The 23,060-nt window shown below is 43.9% G+C and overlaps 1 protein-coding gene across 3 annotated transcripts in view; it reads right to left on the bottom strand.

Annotated features, from left to right (window-relative positions):
- Positions 1–14,671: 14,671 nt before the first annotated feature.
- HPSE2 (heparanase 2 (inactive)) overlaps positions 14,672–23,060 on the bottom strand; it is a 659,857-nt gene continuing 651,468 nt past the window's right edge. For all 3 annotated transcript variants that reach the window (XM_043926546.1, XM_043926545.1, XM_043926548.1), the window contains exon 12: positions 14,672–15,509. In XM_043926546.1, the coding sequence (XP_043782481.1) occupies positions 15,344–15,509 (166 nt within the window). In that variant the 3' untranslated portion in view covers positions 14,672–15,343. The remainder of the gene's footprint in view (positions 15,510–23,060) is intronic.

Here is a 23,060-nt window from a genome sequence, read left to right on the forward strand (position 1 = left end):
TCTTAAAATTGTGTATGTTTTTATTGGTTGAAGGTTGGGAAAAGTGACGAAGATTACGGCAGGGTCGAAAGCCCCACGCAAATCACCTGTTAATGCCCCGGTGCCCCCTGGGAGCTTTAAGCACAGCCCAGCAAGCAATGAGTTGTGAGGACTGGCTGGGGTACAGCAGCTTGAGCACCACTCGGGACAAGGCCGGGGCCAAGAATTAATGCCTCCACCAGGGGAGTGTCACTCTCCCCTCCACGGCGCCCGCCCCTCCCAGCCCACCGTAAGCCCCAGATCTTCCAGTTCTCCATTTACAGCACATAGCCCCGCTGCAGGCATCTCTCTCTGCAGCCCACAGTTGAGGCCATTCTGGCTGCGCCCTCTATATCCTGCTCTTTTCACTCATGTTTCTCTTTGTCAGACGTTTCCTGAGCATGAATTTCAATGGCTGAATAAATTCCATCAAGTGAATGTGCTGCTGTTTCTTACTTCTGCTACTAGTAGTTTTCATTCCCACATATCAGCATCCTAGTTTGTCCGCATCTTCACCAACACCTGTTATTGTCTATTTTAATTTAGCTATCTCTGGTAGCTCAGCTGGTAAAGAATCCGCCTGCAATGCAGGAGATCCCTGTTTGATTCGTGGGTTGGATCCCCTGGAGAAGCCTGCTCCTGTATTCTGGCCTGGAGAATTCCATGGAGCCTGGCAGGCTACAGTCCATGGGGTTCCAAAGAGTCAGACACAGGACTGAATGACTTTTGTTTTAACTTTTCAGTGGGTGTGAACTGATAGCTCATTGTGATTTAGATTTGATGCTGAGACTAATTTTGATATTTAGCATATTTTCATGTGATTTTTGGCTATTTTCTTGGGGAAATGTTTATGCAAATTCTTGGCCTGTTTTGATATTGTCCTTTTATTATCTAGTCCTAAGTGTCTTTTATATATTCTGCACTCAAGTACCTTTTTTAGATATAAGATTTGCAAAAATGTCCTCTCGTTATGTGGTTGTCGTTTCACTTTCTTAATGTTATCACTTGTGGCACAAAAATTTTCAATTTTGTTGTAATTCAGTTTATCTACTAATTTTGTATTTTGTCCAAGTTTTGGTGTCAAGATAAATTTCTATTTTACATGGGTAAATACCTAGGAGTGGGGTGGCTGGGCTGTATAGTAAGTGTATGTTTATATTATCCTGCTGAACTGTTTCCAAAAGTGTGTGCACCATTTTACATTCCCTCTAGCAAGACTAAGAGTTTAGTTGCTCTGTAGCGTCCTTAGCACTTGATATTGCCCTTTTCTAACGTTAGTCATTCAAGCAGGTATACAGTGGTATCTCATTGTGGTTTTGATTTCCATTTTCCTGGAAAATGGACTAATGACATTGACCTTTTCATGTGCTTATATGCCATCTGTATCTCTTCTCTGGTGAAGCATTCAAATCATTTGCTCATTTTTAAATTGAATCATTTTTGTTATTATTTCTATGATTTATATTTTTAGATACAAACTATCAGGTATCTGTTTTGCATTATTATCATTATTTATTTACTTGTTTTAGCCAATCTGTCTTTTTGTTTTTTTGTTCCCTTTTTGGTGACTTTTGAAGAAGAGAAATCTTTGTGCTTTTTTGTGTCCTATTTAAAAAGTCTTCACCTAAGCTAGGGTCCAGAAAAGCATCTACTGCTTTATTAACTATGCCAAAGCCTTTGACTGTGTGGATCACAACAAACTGTGGAAAATTCTTAAAGAGATGGGCATACCAGACCACCTGACCCGCCTCCTGAGAAATCTGTATTCAGGTTAAGAAGCAATAGTTAGAACTGGACATGGAACAACAGACTGGTTCCAAATCAGGAAAGGAGTACGTCAAGGCTGTTTATTGTCACCCTACTTATTCAACTTATATGAAGAATACATCATGAGAAATGCTGGACTGGATGAAGCACAAGCTGGAATCAAGATTGCCAGGAGAAATATCAATAACCTCAGATATGCAGATGATACCACCCTTACAGCAGAAAGCGAAGAAGAACTTAAGAGCCTCTTGATGAAAGTGAAAGAGGAGAGTGGAAAAAGTTGGCTTAAAACTCAACATTCAGAAAACTAAGATCATGGCATCCAGTCCCATCACTTCATGGCAAATAGATGGGGAAACAGTGGAAACAGTGACAGATTTTATTTTGGGGGCTCCAAAATCACTGCAGGTGGTAAACTTCAGCCATGAAATTAAAAGACGCTAGATCCTTGGAAGAAAAGTTATAACCAAGCTAGACAGCTTATTAAAAAGCAGAGACATTAGTTTGCCAACAAAGGTCCATACGGTCAAAGCTATGGTTTTTCCAGTAGTCATGTATGGATGTGAGAGTTGGACTATAAAGAAAGCTGAGTGCCAAAGAACTGATGCTTTTGAACTGTGGTGTTGGAGAAGACTCTTGAGAGTCCCTTGGACTGCAAGGAGATACAACCAGTCCATTCTAAAGGAAATTAGTCCTGAATATTCTTTGGAAGGACTGATGTTGAAGCTGAAACTCCAATACTTTGGCCACCTGATGCGAAGAACTGACTCATTTGAAAAGACCCTGATGCTGGGAAAGATTGAAGGCAGGAGGAGAAGGGGACGACAGAGGATGAGATGGTTGGATGGCATCACTGACACAATGGACATGAGTTTGAGTAGACTCTGGGAGTTGGTGATGGACAGGGAGGTCTGGCATGCTGCAGTCTATGGTGTCGCAAAGAGTCGGACACGATTGAGCGACTGAACTGAAGCTAGGGTAACAGAGATTTTATCCTGTGTTTTCTTCCAGAAGTTTTTTAGTTTTAGTATTTGCATTTAGGTCAATGATCCATTTTGAATTGATTTTTGTAGGTGGTGTAAAGGAAGGGTTTGGTTTTTTGTTTTTGCAAATGTGCAGTTTTTCTAGCATCGTTTGCTGAAAAAATATCTTTTCATCACTGAATTAACTTTGACACATTTGTCTCAAATCAGATGACCATACATGTGTGGATATATTTATGGGCTCTATTCTGTTCAATAAATTTAGAAGGATTCAGGTCACACTAAGGATTTTACTGATTTTTCTTGAAGAAAACAGCTATTGGTTTCATCAGCTTTCATTGGTTGTCTGGTTTTTATTTCACCAATTTCTATGTTGATATTTACTCTTTCTTTTGTTTACTTTGGATTTAATTTGCTATTTTTTAAAAATAGTTTCTTAAGGTAGAAACTGAACCATTGATCTGAGAGGTTTTATTTTTATAACTAAAGAGTTTACTGCTATAAATTTCCCCCATTGTACTGCTTTCTCAGCCTCCACAACTTTTGATATGTTGTCTTTTCATTTCTCATTAGTTCAAAATGCTTTCTAATTTTTGTTTTGATTTTTTCACCAATGAGTTATTGAAAAGTGTTATTAATTTCCAAATATTTGGAGGTTTTCCACATACCTTTCTGTTATTGGTTTCTATTTCAATTCACTTTCATAAGATAATATACTCTGTGTGATTTCAGTACTTTTATCAAGACATTTATTGATGGTCTAGCGTATGGTCTGTCTTGGCGGATGTTCCACGTATACTTGAAAAGAATATGGTTTCTTGTTTTGCTGGGTTGAGGGATCTATAAATGTTAAATAGATTAAGTTGGCTGATAGCAGTATTCAAGTTTTCTATATCCTTAATGGTGTTCTGTGAACTTACTGTATCAAATATTGAGTGAGTGGTTTTGAACTCTAATCATAATTGTGGATTTGTCTATTTCTCCCTGTAGTTATGTCATCTTTTGTTTCATATTATTTTGAAGCTCTGTTATTTGATGCATAAATGTTTATCATTATTATTATTATATTTATGAGACCATTATGATAGCTTAGTTGGTAAAGAATCTGCCTGCAATGCAGGAGACCCTGGTTCAATTCCTGGGTCAGGAAGATCCACTGGAGAAGGGATAGGCTATCCACTCCAGTATTCTTGGGCTTCCCTTATGGCTCAGCTGGTAAAGAATCCGCCTGCATGGGAAAGGTTACCCACTCCAGTATTTTGGTCTAGAGAATTCCATGGACTGTACAGTCCATGGGGTCACAAAGAGTCAGACACGACTGACCGACTTTCAGTTTATAATTATTATGTTATAATAATTATAATAATTATGTTAGTACATTATTATCAATGTGCTAACTCCCATACTATTATGAAATTATCTTTTAATCTCTGGTAATATTTGTTGCACTAAATCTACTTTGTCTGAGAATAGTATAGCTATCACAGCTTTCTTTTGATTAGTGTTAACATGGCATGTAAAGTTCACGACATGCCGTTTTGGTATATTGATTATTTTGAGCTAAAGGCACTCGAAAAAACAGCAGATGCACTTCCCTTGTCTTCCTAAAAGCAGGGCATGAAACTAAATTCCTGTGTGAAAGACACCCTCCTCCTATCAGGAGAAAAGAAACATCCTTGTCTCCAGAAATGAGGAGTCCAGGCGGAGAGAAATCTGTACAAACAGACTTTGTTAAAAAAAAATTCTTAGCTTTCTGTAGTCTCCTCAAATAGTTTAGTTACTTTTTCACAATTGCCACACTCTGTTGAACCTAGTATATTAGCACATTGACCCTGCCACTCCTCTGGGTCTTCATTTTCCTTGTGGGAGCTTCCATGTGCATGTGAAAAAATTACTAAATAAAAGCTGTATGCCTTTCTCCTGTTAATCTGTTTATGTCAGTCCCAGCCAGAAATCTTCAGAGGGTTGGGGGGAAATTTTACCTCCCCTGTGCTTTGCTCAGTTGTTTCAGTTGTGACTCTTTGTGACCCATGGGCTGTAGCCCATCAGGCTCTGTCCATGGGATTCTCCAGGCAAGAATACTGGGGGGAGTTGCCATGCCCTCCTCCAGGGGATCTTCCCGACCCAGGGATCAAACTTGGGTCTCCTGCTTTGCAGGCAGATTTTTTACTGCTAAGCCACCAGGGAAGTCCCTTTCCCTCTCCTACATATGTAATTTTCCATCCCTTCACATTTAACATACTTCTGTTTTCATATCTAACGTGTGTATTTTGGTAGCCAGCATATAGTTAGATCTAATTTTTTATCCAGACTGACAATCTCTGCCAGACTAAATTGTCAGATTGTATGTTAAGCCAACTTACTGTGATTACTAACATGGTTTAAGTTTATGAGTCTGTTATCTTGTTATTTGTTTTCTACTTGTCCTGTCTGTTCTTTGTTTCTTCTTTCATCTTTTTATGCCTGTTCAAGAAATCTATTGGTGTTTTTGTGGTTCTGTATTCTCTCCTTTGCTGGCTTCAGGACTAGGATTCGGGTGAGAATGTGATACTCATCATGAATGCAAAATTTAAAGGGATGTCAAAAATTGGTAATCAAGATACATACTATATGAATTAATGTTTTTAAAAGTCAAAATTAATATAAAACACATGATGAATAAAATATCAAAATTTCAAACATAAACATGATCATTACTTATGATTTTTCCTATTGCCTCAGGCTCCAATATCGCTCAACACAACACTATTACTGACTGTGAGTCACATATTCCTGCTTCTTTGTGTGTCTATTAATTTTATATTTTATACTAGACATTGTAAGGGATGCATTGAAAAGACTCTGAATTCTGTTCTTTTCCACTGAGGTGTTGAGTTTTGGTCTACGAGGCAGTTGAATCAATGGTAGTTCATTTTGATTGTAGAGGCTTGATCTTAGGCTTTGTTAGAATGGCTATTTCATTTTCTTCCTTAATCCTAAAGAGGGTGTGATCCTTACTCTTAAGGTGTGGGCTTTTGGGGGTTTTACTGGGAAGTCTGAAGTGTTTACCAAGTTCCCCTAACTTGGTAGGACTTGAACTCAAACTCTCTCCCTAGCACTGAGCAGCAGTTTCTATCTCTGCTGCTCTCAGTCTTCTGGCTCTTTTTCTGCTAGAGTTTTGGAGTCTCACTCTGCGCATACACAGTTCAGAAGTCAGTCAAATATTTGAGGGCACTTGGAACCAGCATTTTTGGGCTTCTCCTATTGCTTCTCCAGGGCTTACCTGGTAGCTCAGCTGGTAAAGAATCCACCTACAATGTAGGAGATCCCAGTTCGATTCCTGGGTTGGGAAGATCCACTGAGAAGGGCTAGGCTACCCACTCCAGTATTCTTGGGCCTCACTGGTGGCTCAGCTGGTAAAGAATCTGCCTGCAATGTGGGACCTGGGTTCGATCCCTGAATTGGGAAGATCCCCTGCAGAAGGGAAAGGCTACCCACTCCAGTATTCTGGCCGAGAATTCCTATAGTCCATGGGGTCGCAAAGAGTCAGACACGATTGAGCGTCTTTCATTTTCATTGTTTCTCCTTTTTCTACTCCCTTCCATTTTCAGCTGCTCAGTCATTCCTGAAAACCAGTTTCTTACTCCACAGTCTAATATACAGCTGCTTTCTGCTTAACTTCAATTCCCTTTTTGTTGTGAAGTGGTGGAATTCCTTTAGGGGAAAAGCCAGATGAATGTGGTTCTTACCCTGTGTGATTTCTGTCATTCGAGTGTCATGGCTCCCGCAGTTTATGCCTGCTTTTAGACATTCAGCTGTTCCCTATTGCCTTCAAAGAGCTGTGTGTGTGTGTGTGGTTTTCTGGGGTTTTTTTGGTATCTTGTGGAGAGTTTAGAATTGCTGTTGGCAAAAGGGTCACTCTGATAAAATGTAAATGTTAATTACCAGAAGTTGGAACTTCTTGCAAAGTACAACATGTAGTATTTTCCACTGAGTTTGAAATATTTTCTTTTTATTGTGATTTCTGATTTTTTTGATTTATGGATTATTATAGATTTGTTTCTTAAATCACAAACATAGGTAGGTATTCCAGTTATCTTTTTAAAAAATTTCTACCTGTAATTCATTGTTATCAGAGAAATATTTTATATGTTACCATTCTCTGAATTTTTTTGAAACTTTATGTCATAGCATGTAGTTAAGGTTTTGTAAATGTTTCCATGTACTCTTGAAAAAATTATTCTGTATTCATTTGTTAGCTCCACTGTTCTATATATATTACTTAGGTGAAATTTGTTCATTGTATTTTCTGAGACGTAAAAAAATCTATTATAATTGTGGATTTGTCTATTTCTCCTATTATTTATGTGAGGTTTTACTTTACATAGAATACTTCATTGTGCTTAGTTGCTCGATTGTGTCCGACTCTTTGCAACCCTAATGGGCTGTAGCCTGTCAGCCTCCTCTGTCCATGGGATTTTCCAGGCAAGAACACTGGAGTGGGTTGCCATTTCCTTCTCCAGGGGATTAGGTGCATGCAAATTTAGTATTTTTTACTGTTAAATCAAATTTCTTCCTTTATGAAATGTCCCTTTCTATTATTAACACTGCTTTTTGTTTTCCAAAAGCATTTGTTTCATATCAATGTAGCTAATTACCTTTCGTTGCATGATATAGCTTTTCCTTAATTGTTTTACCTTTTTATATTTTAGGTATTTTTTTTCAAACAGCATTTAGTTGAACTTTGTTTCTTATCTCATCTGAAAACTTTTGTTTTTTAATTGGAGCTTTTATTCTATTGACAATAATATTACAAATAATTTTGCGTTTAAATTTATCATTTTACAGTTTGCTTTCTATTAGTCCCACCTGTTCTTCGTTGTTTTTTTCTTCTTTCTTGATTTTAGATCAAGTATTTTTAATTATGATTCCCCACTTCCCCCACCATTCACTTAGAAGTAATTCCTCTTTTAATATTCTTTTAGTGGTTACCCTGGAGATTAAAACATGCATCCTTGACTTATCAAAGTTTAATATAAATTGGTACTTTTACCTCTTCCTCAAAAGTAAAAGAATATTAGAATAATTTCCATTTGCTTGCTTTCAGTATGTATGCTACTACTATAATGCATTTTTAATTCTCTCTCTGTATTAAATCTCATGAGACATTGCTATTGTTTTATATTTAGATTTCCCCATATATTTGTCCTTTATGTTGCCCTTTATTCTTTCCTGCATCTCCCTTAGCATTTTTGTGATTATCCATTCTTTTGTTTCCCCTTGCTTCTTTCCTTTCTTTGTCCCTCCAATTTCCCACCCCCTGCTGTGCCACCTGTAATTGAATTCCAGGACATTAGGTTCACACCGTGATAAAATTCTACTATGCTACATCAGGTGCTGCTGTAGTAATTCCATATATGTGTCTTAAAGTTTGATTTAACTAATTTCTAAAAGTGAGGTCAATCTTTTTCTTTTAAAAACTAGTAACAAGGTGAGTGTACCTTGGGGCATGCTTCATCTACATTAAATTTGCACTTAATCACTGCTTGGAAGAAACTGGATGGAAGAAGTCACGTAATTAACGCAAAGAAAAATCATGACAATGTCTCCAGAAAAATGAAACCGCCATCAAAATGTGTTGTGTTGAACTTCGCATGCATGCATCCTGAGAAGCACTTTGCATATATATAGAGTGTCAAAAATTTTAAGGCTAGTTTTGAAGGCTCTCAAAAAGACATAGTTAATATATGAATTGAGTGTATATATATATATATGTATGTATATTTTACTGTTTTCTCCTCATATGTAATATGTATGAAATTATACAGGAAGACAAGAGCAGCTGGAACAGGGACCATCTAACATAGGCTTGGAAACGGGGAGTTTCAGGTGACCCTAGGGTTCACTTAATCCAAAGTCCTCATTTTACAGAGAAGGACACTTGAGTCCAGAGAGGCTGAGTCACTTATCTGACATCTCACAGTCAGTGGGTAGAGAGCTGGGACTAGAATCAAGGTCTCTGTTAGAGCAGCCTTCTTCGAGTTCCTGCTCTCCTCAGATGGATTCAATCAGTGGGATCTCCAGGTATGGGTATCCATCTTGGCTATAGCTGAGGCCTCTATGACTTGCCAGTGAACTGTTAACCACTTTGCTACTTGAGGCTCTAAATGGTATTTTTGATATGTCTAGTAGATAACTGGCCACAGTATCCAGTAGCCTAACTGGATGGCAGTGGGACAACATAAAGTATTTTCTGCTAAAATTCAGCCAAATACTAGAAGACGGATTTAAGGAATGGGGGAGATGGAAGAGAAAGCTCCTTGAGGTCATTATGAAGTACATTTTTAAAAAAAATCCTTTGAATTTAGATAGCACCACACATAGTGTATAACACTCACTTGATGGCAAATCACCTGGAAGGACCCAATATTGTTGATTTATTCTCTGGCCTCCTAGCTGTCCATCGAAGTTTTGTGCTCTTTTTCACAAATGTTTTAGTCCATTCAGGCTGCTATAACAAAAATACCATAGACTGGGTGGCTTGTAAACAACAGAAGTTTATTCCTCATAGTTCTGGAGGCTGGGAAGTCCAAGACCAAGGTTCTGGCAGATTCAGTGTCTGGTGAGAGCCTACTTCCTGGTTCATAGGCTGTGTTCTTTGGATATGTCCTCACATGGTGGAAGGGGCAGAGGGGCCCTCTGGGGTCTTTTTTATACTCCCATTCATGAGGGCTCCATCCTTATGAGCTAATCACTTCCCAGAGGCCCTTCCTCCAAGTACTATCATGTTGGGGATTAGATTTCAGCCTGTGAATTCTGGAGGGACATAGACATTCAACCAATCTATAGGAACAAAACATAATTGTTGTGGGGAAGTGGCTGCCCAGCCAGGGACTTCATTTTCTAGACCCCCATCCGACGGGACTATGTGACTGACTTATGACCTAAAGAATTCAGGGGGAGGAGTTTATGCCAGGTGAGACCCCTCATAATACTCTCATAATACTCTCATTCCTTGACTTCCAACTGCATACTGATGCCATAGCGACCTTGGAGGCCAAGTGAAAATGACAGAGCCTATGTCAATCTGGATCTCTAAAGGACTACAGAGAAGAGAAACACTGCCCACTTTATCCATCGCCACCAACTGAGCTTTACGTGATCTGTTAGCAAAAAATAAACTTTAATTGTGTTAGGCCTCTGACAGGTTAGGGTTTACCTGTTTGCAGTTAACAGTTACTTTAACATAGTCAATGACATCTAATTGGAATAATAAAATTGAATTTCCACTTGGAGTGCATGAAGCAATATTTATGGGGAAAAAAGTAGAGGAAGAAGGTAGCACGGCATGAAACCAAAGACCCCCAGCATATCTGAGTTCATCAGCAATCAGTCTTCAGGTCAAGGTGCAGCGTGAACAATAGCGGCCTCCCTTTCCCCACAGAACACCCTGAGACCCTGAGAACAGAAAGTTAGAGTAGCCACATTTTATTACTTACAAAACATTACCTCAAAATATAAACTACCTTGTGGAATCAAACTCTCTGCCATTACTAGGCTCATACAAACCTTAATATAATCTGTTCCCAGAAATCTGAAGAAAATATTAACCCCTGTTCAAACCCCCTACACAGAGAACATTTCCCTGGGAGGTGTTCCTGCACTTATTTTGTTATTTCCAGATGAATAAAACTAAGACTTCTTTTTGCTTCTTCCAAAAGTATAATTTACTATATAACATTTACAAGGAGAAAAGCATCTGAGAGTATTTTCATGAATAGTAATTAGAAAATAGCATGCGTGACGTGGTCTGTACAGAGGCCCATTTCTCTGCTGGATGCAAAGGACAGTGGGATGTACCCTCGAACCAATCCTGTGGAACTTGCTCAGCTCCCCCCTAATGCTTCCTGGGCTCCTGGGGCTACTCTGGTGTTTAGAAGGAAGTGGATGCCAGAGCAGCTGGTTTGGTGTATTTTGGCTTTTTTTGTTTTACAGTGATATTTGCAAATACTGCTCCGAGGGCTATAGTTACTGCATTTATTATTTAGTCTGGGAAGGTGAAGAGAAACTTCCAAAGCTCTGGGTGGTGGGGAGGAGCAGTGCTCAGAGGCAGTACCTGTGTAGGTGCTGACTAGCTCTGCCACTTACCTCCATGACTTCAGTATGCCAAGCCATCACCTGCGGTGGGTAGCAGTGGCAGAAATGGCCCTTTAAATTGTTCTCCAGAAAAGACAGAAGAGGAGCACATCGGGAGGGCCAAGGTGAGCCTGGATTCAAAATTCTACATCCAAAGTTGGTCACACTTCAACTCGCCACTCAGCAGAGCTACTGGTCAGTTCCTCCACGCCCCGAGATCGACTCTCCTGGGCGAAGGCACCACCAGTGTTCTGGGCGGACACACAAAGGACCTTAAGAGAGCTAGCTGTGGGCAGCAGAGGAAAAAAAACTTCCTTTTGAGAGGAAGTTGGCCACAGCCAGTCCAGCAAGAGTGAGCAGAGTACAATGAGAGCAGAATTTGGACTCTGACCGATCTGGGTTCAAGTCCTAGTTATGCCACTCTGGTCCTTCCAAACACCCTATCGAGTCACCACCACCAGGAGTGGGCATAGCGGTTACAGAGGCTGCTAGTGGAACTCAGAGGCAGTGATTTTAATACTCTTGAGCTCTATAATAACTGCCTCTCTTTGAGTATTCCTTACCTTCTTACTTGTAATTCTGGTACTTCTTAAGAAAAGACCGTGTGGACTATTCTACTATCAAAATGTAATTCCCTTTCAGTACAGTGGATTTCCCTGGGCTCTGGATAGGAGATAGAGTGGCTGGCAGAGGTGAGGCTGTGGAACTGGATAGAAGGTAGTGGAAAAGAGCAGTGGGCAGTGGTGCTGAGGTTGGAGACAGGGACGTGTTTACACCCCCTCTTCCCTTGCCTTCTCCAATACACAGCTCTATTATTTTTGTTTGCTCTATTGATAATTCAAAAGTTCAGAGTCTTTCTGTGTCCCATTGTTTTTATGGTCGGAGTGACGCACCTGGTTCGCCTTGGCTTTTGCAGAGATGAAACACTTTCCATTTTGTTTACCAATGTGAAGCTGCTCTCACTGCGTCTCCAAAGTGAATCCTGCAGCTGCATCCACCCCACATACAGGGGCCTTGGGTACAGGTAGCAGGGTGAACGTGCAAGTGCTGGGCTGGCCCGGCCCCATGGCCGCTCAGCAGTTCATAGGCCTGGGGGATCCTCCCCACTGCTGAGGGTCCTTGCTGTTGAAAGCCAGAGTGGGGGAGGCCTCTCAGGCAGAACCTGCCGACACCCTCTGCCATGTTGGAGGGTGCAGGGCTGGGGCTCATCTGCCCAGGGACTGCTTTTACTGGGGGCGGGGGCTAGGGCTACAGAGGGCGAGCGGGCCTCGGGATTGGCGGTTCTGGGGGTCCCGGGCACAGGCTCACAGGAGCGCAGGTCTGGTGTTCTCCAGCTTGTCTCCAGCTGGAAATAACATTAATATCGCACACTTGCAGCTTTTTCAGGGCACTAGAAGAATTGAGACTTTCTCTTCAAGGAACAATGAGAATTTGTTCTGAGCCTTTGTGATAAGAAAGGAGAAAGAAAATCATTCCTAGAGGCAGGATAGGGGGGCGGAAAATTATCTCAGCAAAAGGCACAAACTTCTCATTATACATTATTATGCTTTCTAATAAGCATTTGTGCAAGCCCATTCTTTGGTTTAAAATAAAACGGCTCTTAAGTCTTAAAAGACTGTCTTGGCCATGTCTTGTTTGGGAAGGAAAAAAATGATGGGAGGAAGCTGGTAGATGAGCTCTTTTGTCCTTGGGCCCAGCCTGGCAAGCTGGGTGCAAGCTGTCAATGTGCAGGGTGATGCTGAGTTCTGCCACAATCCATCTTTTGCGGTGAGTGTAGTAGGAAAATCCTTTATAAGGAGGATCCCTAGTGATTTAGTAATTACCCTTCACTCCTAAATGAGAAAGCCAGGACAGATGCCCTGCACTAAAATCCCTATGGAATGTGATGTTATAGTGAGTTTCTTGGTATATTTTGAACTATGCAAATACTTCTTCCAGGAGGCAGTTGCAAAGTTAGCATTGCAGGATTCCAAAGATAAACTCTGTTGATTCCCTCCTCCCTTTTTATTAATTAAAAAAGAAGAAAAAAACCCAAACCAAAATTTAGGAGCAATATTTAATATATAAAGACAAAATAAGCAGAGACTGCCTGTATCCTGCAACATTTAGAGTCTTAGTGAAAAATCAACACTTATTTACAGAAAGCGTGTCTGAGTGGAGCTTCAGAGGTCCTGGCTGTAATGATTTAGTGGAACCTATGAAAAGGGAAAGAGGTAAGTCTGTGAATCAGGCAGCCACTGAGCTGGGTGCTTAAATGAACAGGCTCTGGACTATTCTGAGCTCAGCAACCCATTCCCTGGGTGACCCTGGGCAGCTACAGGCCCACTCCAGGCCTCACAGGAAAAGTGGAGATATGAATAGTATCTCCCTGAAGGGCTGCTATGTTAGTAAAGCAAGCTAGCTCAGGGCTGGCCCACAGGGACCTCTGGTCACTCCTGTTATTATGAGGGCTCGCAGCTGTACCTGCACCAGTATATATTAAAGAAAAGACTGTGATATTTGCACCAAGTTTTTTAAACTGGGGGAAACAACCTCTTTGTCTCTTACTCCTCTTTTCCTTTTTCTTCACTTTTCTTGGCTGCTTCTTCCCTGCCTTTCTACCCCCAGTGTTGGGACTTCTCTCTCTCCTGCTCCCACATCTGAAGCATCAGTGGGATGCCCTGAGCTACCACTCAGCCACCACCAGCCCTGACCGGGTCCAGCCTGGTCCTCGGTCTCCCCTTTCCCACTTCACACCTCCTGGTGCTGTTCCTCCTTACCTAATAATAAGCTTGTTGAAACTAATTCCACTCCCTCTCCCAATTTCCAGCTCTCCACGCTGAGAGTCTGCTCCCTCCTCTCTTGTCTAATCTTCCTTAATCATTCACTCTGAAGACTTGGCCCTGCTCCTTAACTCTTCCTCAGGCAGTTTCTGCAACCTCTGGCCTCAGCCACCTTGCCCCCTCCTCAATTTCTATCCTTCCACATCAGCAGAAGTTGTATCTCTCTCTATTGGAATCCTATAACATTGTCTAATACCTCCTCCTTAAAAAAAATCCTTTGTGTCATTTATCCTGCAAAAGAAAATCACATCCACAGAAAAGAAAGTCATTTCAGTTGTAACTTGTTTGCAAAGACCCACACAAGCTTCTTGAACCATACAGAAGGTCCTCATCGTGAAATTTAAACCACTCCACTCCCTACTGCCCAACCCAGAGGATCTTCCATCTCCCGTTCCTCCACAGTTTTCCCACCAGACCTCAGCCTCCAGATCTCCCTTCCCCAACGTGGTGACCTGAAAGTGTTTTTCAGTGCTCAGATAAGCTGGTCTTGGAGAGCATGGACCTGGTCATCTTTTATGAGCACATTAGTTTTCTGCCTAATACAAGCCTTTTGAGAGCACTCAGCTACTTGGGAAGCAGTGGAAAGTTGTTAGATTCAGTTGTGTCTTACAGCTCTGATGACCTTTGATTTGTACCTTTTTTAAAGATGGTTTTGGTCAACCAAACCATTAAGGGCTTACCCTATCAAGCCCTTAATATTCTCTCAAAGTTGAGATAGGTCTAACTATTTTCTTTGCTCAGTTGGGGGATGTGTGTGTGTGTGTGTGTGTGTGTGTCTGTGCCTGTGTTTGGTGGATGGGTGTGCTTTCTCTTTCTAAAACTCTCCCTCGCAGCCACATGACAGATGATGATTGCTTTCTGTGGTGCCTAATACATTGCTCTCCACTTAATGAATACTGTTACCTGACTCCCGTCCCAACCCTGGGGGAATCTGGATTCACAAAGGAATAGAACCTTCTTACAAAATCTGGAGTATGATTACAATTTTACTTTAGAAGCACCCGCTTCCCAGAGGAATAGCTAGTGATTGATGCCACTGTCAGAAACCCAGATGCACACACTCATACATCAGCCAGGAAATTACATAAACAGCTCGCCCAGCAGGCCAGCACGGACTCACCCGCTTGCTCCCCTACGGGAGGAGAGGTGATATGAAACCCAAGGCAACAGCAGGGAACAGACAAAGGAAAGGAGTTAGGCAGGACTGGGCTGCCGAAGGTCCACAGGGTTTTCTCCTTCCTCATCTGCTGAGGGCAGCAGCCACAGGCCAAGGTCTGTAGTTACACTGCTATGTGAGCAGGATGTGGGGAGCTGTTGTATCTGTTCTGGGCTTGCACCGTCAGCTTGTTCTCATGGTGCATGTACAAGGCTGCACACAGCTTTACACACGCCTTCGTGCTAACACAGGTACCGCTGATGTCCACCTCTTCCCTTGGGGCGGGAGTGACCTACCTAGGCTAAGCTCATGCTAGGGTATTTGTCTCTTTGGAGAGCGTGCCAGTGTTGATTCCAGCAGGATGGGCTGGCAGAGACTGGTTGGTTGCTCAGAAGATGCCTGAAAAAATACTGATACCATTAGGGCAGAAGAGTGGAAAGTAGTCTGGCAGGCCTGCTGGTGACTTGTGAGTGTAAGGGGATTTATCGGTAGCGGCAGGCCAAAGCATTGACGTTCTTGACCACATAAAAGCCCATGGTGACTGGAGGGATGACCAATGTCCGGCCGGCCCGCAGGGGGCGGGGCTTCAGTTCTGGGAGGGTCCCATCGTCCACCATCACCAGGGGCTGGCCGTTCAGCTGCACTGACCTACGGGGAGGAGAGACAGCACAGGACTTATTATTGCCTTGAAAAGAAGCCATGGCAGCGGAGCCTGGCAGCCTCAGCTTGCCCCTGTCCGCTGACCATGCCCCGCTAGTGACCACTCACTGACACCAGCTCTGCCCAGCGTCTCAGCTGGTGCTTCACTCACACAATGCACGCGAACACCCCAGCAATGCTCTGAGGAAGAGATGGTCCCTGTCCCATTCCCCCTAGTGTGGTTAAGTGACTTGCCCAAGGCTATACAGCTTGTAGTCCTGGGAGCCAGGATTTGAACACAGGTAGTCCAGTTCCAGAGACACATCATTTATTCAGGCAAATAAAAAGTCTCTGAGGCAGAAGAGGAAGTGTCTGGTGCCTATTGTTTTAAAACCACAATAGCAGTCCAGTTGGTGGTGTTGAAGAAGTCTCTTGAGAGTCCCTTGGACTGCAAGGAGATCTAACCAACCTATCCTAAAAGAAATCAGTCCTGAATATTCATTGGAAGAACTGATGCTGAAGCTGAAACGCCAGTACTTTGGCCACCTGATGCGAAGAGCTGACTCATTTGAAAAGACCCTGATGCTGGAAAAGATTGACGGTGGGAGGAGAAGGGGATGACAGAGTATGAGATGGTTGGATGGCATCACCGACTCAATGGACATGAGTTTGAGTAAACTCCAGGAGCTGGTGATGGACAGGGAAGCCTGGCATGCTGCATGCAGTCCATGGGGTCGGAAAGAGTCGGACACGACTGAGCAATTGAACTGAACTGAACTGAACTGGACTTTTCTACCTGAAGTGTCAAATAACATATAGGCTGAAGATGGCTTCAGAAGTTCCTATTTAACTCCATCTTCATTAGTTTACTTGAGAGATGAGAGAGCTGACATTGTGCCACTTGTCTCCGGCAGTTCTAAAGGAGGACAGTGGCTACGTAACCACCTACCTTCCTCTAATCTGAGCATGAGTTTCCATGTCTAATATTTAAAGGATGTTTCCACTTTAGGGACACCATGAAGTAAGTGATAAAGCAGGCACTGTGACCCCAGTTCACCTATCCTGTTTGCTTTCATCCCTCCTGTGTGTCAGCCATCTTCGGCCCTGAGAAGGACTTAGACAGCAAAGGGAGATGGCTCATCACCCATCTGGGGTCTGTGGTACAGAATCCAGACAAGCTCCCAGCTGTTTCTGATGTGACTTGGGAAGCCACGCACCCAGACTGAAGCTCAGCTCTTTGGGTAAGTAGAAAAGGCCAGAACCAGGCCACTAACTGTAAATAAAGGCTGCAAGTGACTTTTAGAAAATCAACATGATAGTGTCGACTGTCTTTGGGCCTTGCCCAGCCTCTAGTGTGGTGACATTGCAGTGGTTTCATCTGAGCTGTGAAGAGAGTAAAACTGTAGAAACTGATACGAGGTCTTGGTTTAGCATTCCTTCTGTGCTCTGAACAACAGATGGGTTTAGAGATTCATGATCAGACCCCCTGCTCAGTAGAGCCGTGAACTCTCTGAGGTAAGTGCAATGTAAACTGCTCCCAGGAAGAGCTGGGCAGAGTGGCAGCTCCAGGCCCAGCCTGATATGGACCAGTTCCGGCCTGGTCCAGATCTGATGGGCCAGAGGCAGCCCCGCCTCATGTTGGTATGACTGAGGAATGAATGAACAAACAGGGATCTCCTGCATGGAGAGCCAGGCTTGCATCTGGAAGATGCAGGGGTGTGAGAATCGAGATATAAAGGGCAGTGTTGACCTCATCAGAATGCAAGAACTTTCTATAACCCTCTCTGGTGAAGACAGCATATTCTTTACTGTCTGAGCCACCAGGTTTATTGGTTGGTTAGAAAGCTGACTCAGGTGTGAGCAGAACCAGGGAGCATGACCTAGATTCTGGACTGATCTCTAACTCCAGGAGCCGACCACTAACTTCCTAGATGGCGGTGGCAAATCTCTTCATCACACTTCCTGCGGTTTTGCATCTGTGAGAAGACAGGCTATATGGGCTGTAGAATGAATTGAAATGAAATATAAATGTCAAAGGGCTTTGAAAGCATAGTGAGCCATTAAGTGGGAGACAGTGTTTTCTGTTGTTATTCTTTTCATTGTCATGCCGGGCAGGTGAACTTTTTGGTCCTTGTACGGTGACACGGAGAGTTTCACGGCTCCTCTCCTAAAACTCTCTTCACTTGGCTCTCACGGTAGCAGCCCGTCTGTCTGTGTGTCTCCCTCTTCCTGTTTTTCTCCTTCATTTTTGCATGTCATTTCCTTTTCAGGGGGACTATTCCCTTACACCTGCCTCTCAGATGCTGGGGTTCCTGGCGCTTGGACCTTGGACCTCTCTGCTTTCCATACTACATATTTCCACTGGATACTGTTAACCACACACAGGACTTGAATTACTACCTGCACACTGATGCTATCCAAATCTGTATCTGAAGCCTGCATCTTTCTTCGGATTTACATATCTCTGCTTAACTGTCCCAAAGGAACTTCAAAAGTCATTGAGTCCAAAATCAAGATCGCCTCAAATCTCTGACTTTGTAATCTCTGGGCTGGTCCTACCATCTATTGGATTACCTAAGTCAGAAAGCTGAGAGTCATCTGGGTCTTCTCTTCCAGGTCCCAGGTCTGGAGTTGCTGCATGCATGCTCAGTTGCTAAGTTGTGTTAGACTCTTTGCAACCTTATGAACTATAACCCACCAGCTTCCTCTGTCCATGGAATTTTCCAGGCAAGAACACTGGAGTGGGTTGCCATTCCCTCCTCCAGGGGATCTTCCCGACCCAGGGATCAAACCTGCATCACCTGTGTCTCTAGCATTGCAGGAGGATTCTTTACCATTGAGCCACCCGGGAAGTTGCTAAATCCAACCAATTCTACCTTTTAATATTTTTCAAATCTGCTTCTTTCTCTTTCTTTAGTGCTATTATTTAGTTCAGAACATCCCCGTGACCTGTCTCTGGCCTCTGGCCTTGCCTTCATCCCCCATGCCGGCCACATTGCTGAGAAAGCCATCTGCAGCTGTCCATGCTTCAAACTCTCCAACAACGCCATCCCTTCCCTTAATCCGGATGATGAAGCCGAGCTCTGGCCACCTCCCCAGTTTCAGATGCTGCTGCTGCCCCTTACTCCAGGGCTAACTGTAGATCACAGACCTTGGGGGGTTTGGGCTGAGCTGGCAGTTATTGTAAGGACATCATCAGTGTATGCATGAACAGACTGTTCCTGATGAAAAACAGTTAAGCTTTGTACATAAATGAGGTAGATCTTTCTCAAGTGAAAATGTCAGTATATCCTATTGGGAATAAAATACACGCGTTCATTTAAAAGAACAGTAAATATTTTTCAAATGCAAATGCCTGTAGACACTGTTGGGATAAGAGATGAGTTCATTTAAAACTGTTGTCAAATTCCTAATAGGTATTTTGGGAAGAAGGGGGCATCATGTGCTTTTATCAAGCAAGAGATTATTAAAGGGACAATTAATATAATGTGGGAGGGCCATAGACATCTGTTGACATCACAAAGGATTCCCAGAACTTGAGGGTGCCTTTTGCCCCTGTGTGATCCGGGTCACTGTGAGTGGTGCTCCCTCCACCTGGAGCACAGTCAGTCTTCCTCCTCTGTGGGTCAACTGTTCTGGGTCCCTGCCAAGCCTGCTGTTTCGTTGTTCCCTCCGGGGAACCTTCTCTGAGCCCTGGGTTAGCAGCCCCAACTATGGGCTCTCTTGTTCCCAAAACTTCCCTCAACCACCTCACTGAATGGTAGGACTTACCCCTGTACCCCTCACTGGGCTGTGAGCTGGTGAGGAAAGGAATGGTGCTTTTCACACTGAATACTCAGTGTCTAACAAGGCTCTTGGCATAGAATTGGGGTGGAATATTTTCTGAATGAGCCAGTGGACTTTTGAGGCCCTTTCACATTATTTCTGGTATTCCTGGGCTGATTTTCTCCAATTCCAAAGAGGCTCCCTTGGAGGTTTGCTGAATGTCTTTACAGATTTCATTAACGTACCAATTACTCTTGCTCTCAATGGCTATGGAGATGTTAGATAAGACCTGAATTATCGCTGATTCTCACAGTCACTCACTAGATACCTTATCCCAATCAGACACAGACCATTGATCATCACTAGGGCTTTTCATTCTTAAAAAAGATCTATATGACCATCTCTTAGCTAAGCCAACATGAGCTAATTTTGTGAGACTTTAAGTCCTCACACATCCTTATCTACAAAGTTCCTTCATTATAATGATGGACAGTTTGCTATACCACTTCCATTCTATTTTTCCTGCTTATGTTTTTTTTTGTAATATTTATCCTATTACCCAGTTAAGTCATATCACACTAAATATCACAATTATCTTTCACTTTTATGCACTGAACAATTTGCAAACATATCATGTGAATGATAAAAATCACTGATTACTGAGCACTGTTTATGCCAAAGGCAAGATGCTGTGATTTACTCTATCGCATGAAGTCCTCACAACTACCAGCCAAGGCAGGTGTTAGCATCCCTGCAGATGAAGACATCGACATTTAGAGGGATCTAAGACTCACCCAAGTCATGCAGCCATTAAGTGGTGGAGCTGAGATGTGCCTGCAGCCTTATACCACAGTCCTATCTGGCCTCCCTTGTGACTGCTAAAGAGCCCAGTGAGGTACATATGCAAGTATTATTATTATTTTAACTTCACTGTTGAGATGAGGTCAGAGAGGTTAGGCGGCCTGGGCAAGGTCACACATCCAATAGGTGGCTAAGCTTAGTCTTGGATTCAGGTCTCCTAACACCTGTTTCTACTATTTGTGTTGTTCCCCAATTCCACATGGCACTCACTAGGATCATGTTTCTTTCTTTGAAAACCTTTCTTATCATATTTTCATCACATTCTGGGACCTCTTTCCCAGCCTGTGACTTTTCAAACCAGATGCTAAATGATCCAGCCTACGTGGAGCTATTTTTCTTAATTCCCTAGCTGCTGAGGGCTTTTAAATTATCCAAATATTAGGACAACTGCGTTGTTGTTGTTTTTTTTTTTTTTATCACCATCTGTTTTTTCAAAGTCTGAGTTGCTTTGCAATTCCTAAACTTGTTTTCTTTACACTGCATGCTATTTGAAATGGGATTCCGTGTCTCAATTTGGAGTCAAGCCCTCTGCTCCCTGGGTCTCTGTGGGATCCCCTTGGCTGGGTCACATCCTCCCCCAACCACCTGTCTGCAATCTCTGGTCTCATTAAGGTTCTTGCTAGCTGTGGATACTGAAGTAAGCTTTCAGCTCTTCTGATGTTTCAGGGAAGCAAGTCTAGTGAGCATGTTCTCTGCCAGTCTTGAAGATAACTTGTTGGTCTGGCCCTGGGTGGACGTTTGCAGGGGCAAAGGCAAGGGAAGCCTGTGTATTATCAGGAGCAGCCCGGGGAGCTAGTGACTAGTTTCTGCTGGTATATCTGGGGCCTTGAATGGGAGGTGAAAGGTCTCAGAGATAACTAGTTCCATCTCCACCACTTTAAGAAAGTGATCTGCTTTCTCTGAACTTGGGTTTCTCTGTCTGTAAGATAAACTAGGTGAAGCCTAAGATTCTTTCTAGTTCCCATACTTTTCAGGTGGGTTGCCCACAGTCTAATAGCTAGCTTGAAGCAGAGTTTAAATCCAAATTCAGTGATCCTGCACAGGTAGAAATATGGTCATGACATTCACCTGTCTAAATGTTCAGTAATTTCCTGCTAGTCTTAGAACATTCTCCAAGGGCCTTAGGAGACCTCATAAGCGAGGCCATTTACCTACTTACCCAGCCCTTAGAGGCTCCCTGGAGCTCCTGCCCACTGAAGCTCCTGACCATCCACCCCCTCCTTTCATTCTGTGTTAGGCTTCCTCCAGTCACAAACTCTACTCTCAGGGCTTTTGTACATGTTGTCATTTTGCCTGGAACTTTCTCTGTACTCCCGCCACGCTTCCAGCCTCCTTTTCCCTACTAACTCCTACCTGTCTTTCAGGTCAGGTACCCGCAAAGTACTCCCGGTCACCTAGCACTTCTCTGTCTCCACGCACATCACAGTATCAGGATTGCTGACTGCCTACCAGCCTCTCCCCTAGTTAGGAAGACCCTGTGTTGGTCCTGCTCATCCTGCGCTCTCCCGTTCACCAATTCACACAGTAGGTGCTCAGTAAAAGAAGGGCTGGATGTAAATATGTGGGTAGATGATCACAATCTGGAAGGAAAAGACACTAGGGTGGGAGGACAGAGACTCGAGTTACAGTTCACACTCTGAGCATGACACGTGAAAGTCTAGCAATGTCACTGTTGACTCTGGTTTCGGGTTTCTAGATTGTTAAGTGAGAGACAGGGAGAGAAGGAGGGAAAGACGGAGTAGGGAGCAGAAGAGAGGGAGGAAGGAGGAGAGAAAGGAGAAGGTGTAAGAATCCGAGTGGTGGTGGGGACCCTGGAGGACAAAACCCGTACAATCTCCTAGTTCTAGCGCCAGCGTGCTCTCCCGCAAGCCACTAGAGGGCACTCTTGCTCTTCACAACGGTGCCGAGATCCCGCGCGGCGGCTCCCAGGCAGCGGAGCTCCTGCCTCTGCCCCTCCAGCCCGCTCTCCAGTCCCGGGGAGTCCCGGAGACGGGCCCGGCGCTTGGCCTCTTGGAGCAACAAACCTCAGGATCAGTCCAATCCCGGCAAAAACTTCGTTGCGGTCCATTGACCGCCCCCCACCCCCCAGTGCCGCCATGTGGCTAATATTAAGGAACCATGCGAAGTCCGCAGCGATTCCTGCCGGGGGAGCGGCTTCCTCGCCGGCATGCAGGGAGAGGTCCGCGTAGGTGAGGGGCTGCCGGCGCCCCGCTCTCCAGCCCGGGTCCTGGCGCTCCGCCCTCCCGCCGGCCGCACCTGTGTGCTCTTTACGGACACCCCCCCCCCCCTCCCCGAGGCCCCGCTGCCCTTGGAGGCCCCCTCGCTGAGTTAGGAAGCTGGTGTGTGCAGCTGCCCTGCCCTTCTCCAGGTCAGGGGCAGGTTAGAGCCGGGAGGGAGCTCGGCCGGGTTTGAGGACAAAGGGGCCTTGCTCCGCTCCGTGCCCCTGCTTCTCCGGGAGAGGCTGTGCATCTGGAGTAGCTTAGACAGGAGGGAGGTTCCTTTGAAATGGCCGTGAGAGGCTACCCGCTGAGGAGGACTGCTCACAAGTGGCTGCAGCAGCCTAGTGTCTCCTGGTCCCCACTTGCCCAGCTGGAGCAAAGGCGGTAGGATGTTCGTGACCCTCTCAGAGAGCTCCTACTCCTCAGGGGTCACAGGGAAGATGATTTCCTCCCAAGGGTGACTTATGTGCTTTTTGCTCTGCCTGAAATCTGGTAGACTGTCAAAAAGCCTGATGTTCCTTCCAGGCCCCTTTGGATGTGGCCTCCTCCACCCCAACCTAATCTGAGAGCCCCAGCTGGAAGAGGGGCACGTTTTTGGCAGCTTCTTTTCAGTAGGCAACATCTCAAATTTATTCTCTGTGCTGCGGTCATTTCACCTGCTAAACTAATTGTTCTTTTTTTTTAATCTTCAGTGGCACGTGGTTCAATGCCTTCT

The sequence above is a fragment of the Cervus elaphus genome, chromosome 15 (assembly GCF_910594005.1).
Source record: "Cervus elaphus chromosome 15, mCerEla1.1, whole genome shotgun sequence".
In the NCBI taxonomy this organism is placed as follows: domain Eukaryota; kingdom Metazoa; phylum Chordata; class Mammalia; order Artiodactyla; family Cervidae; genus Cervus; species Cervus elaphus.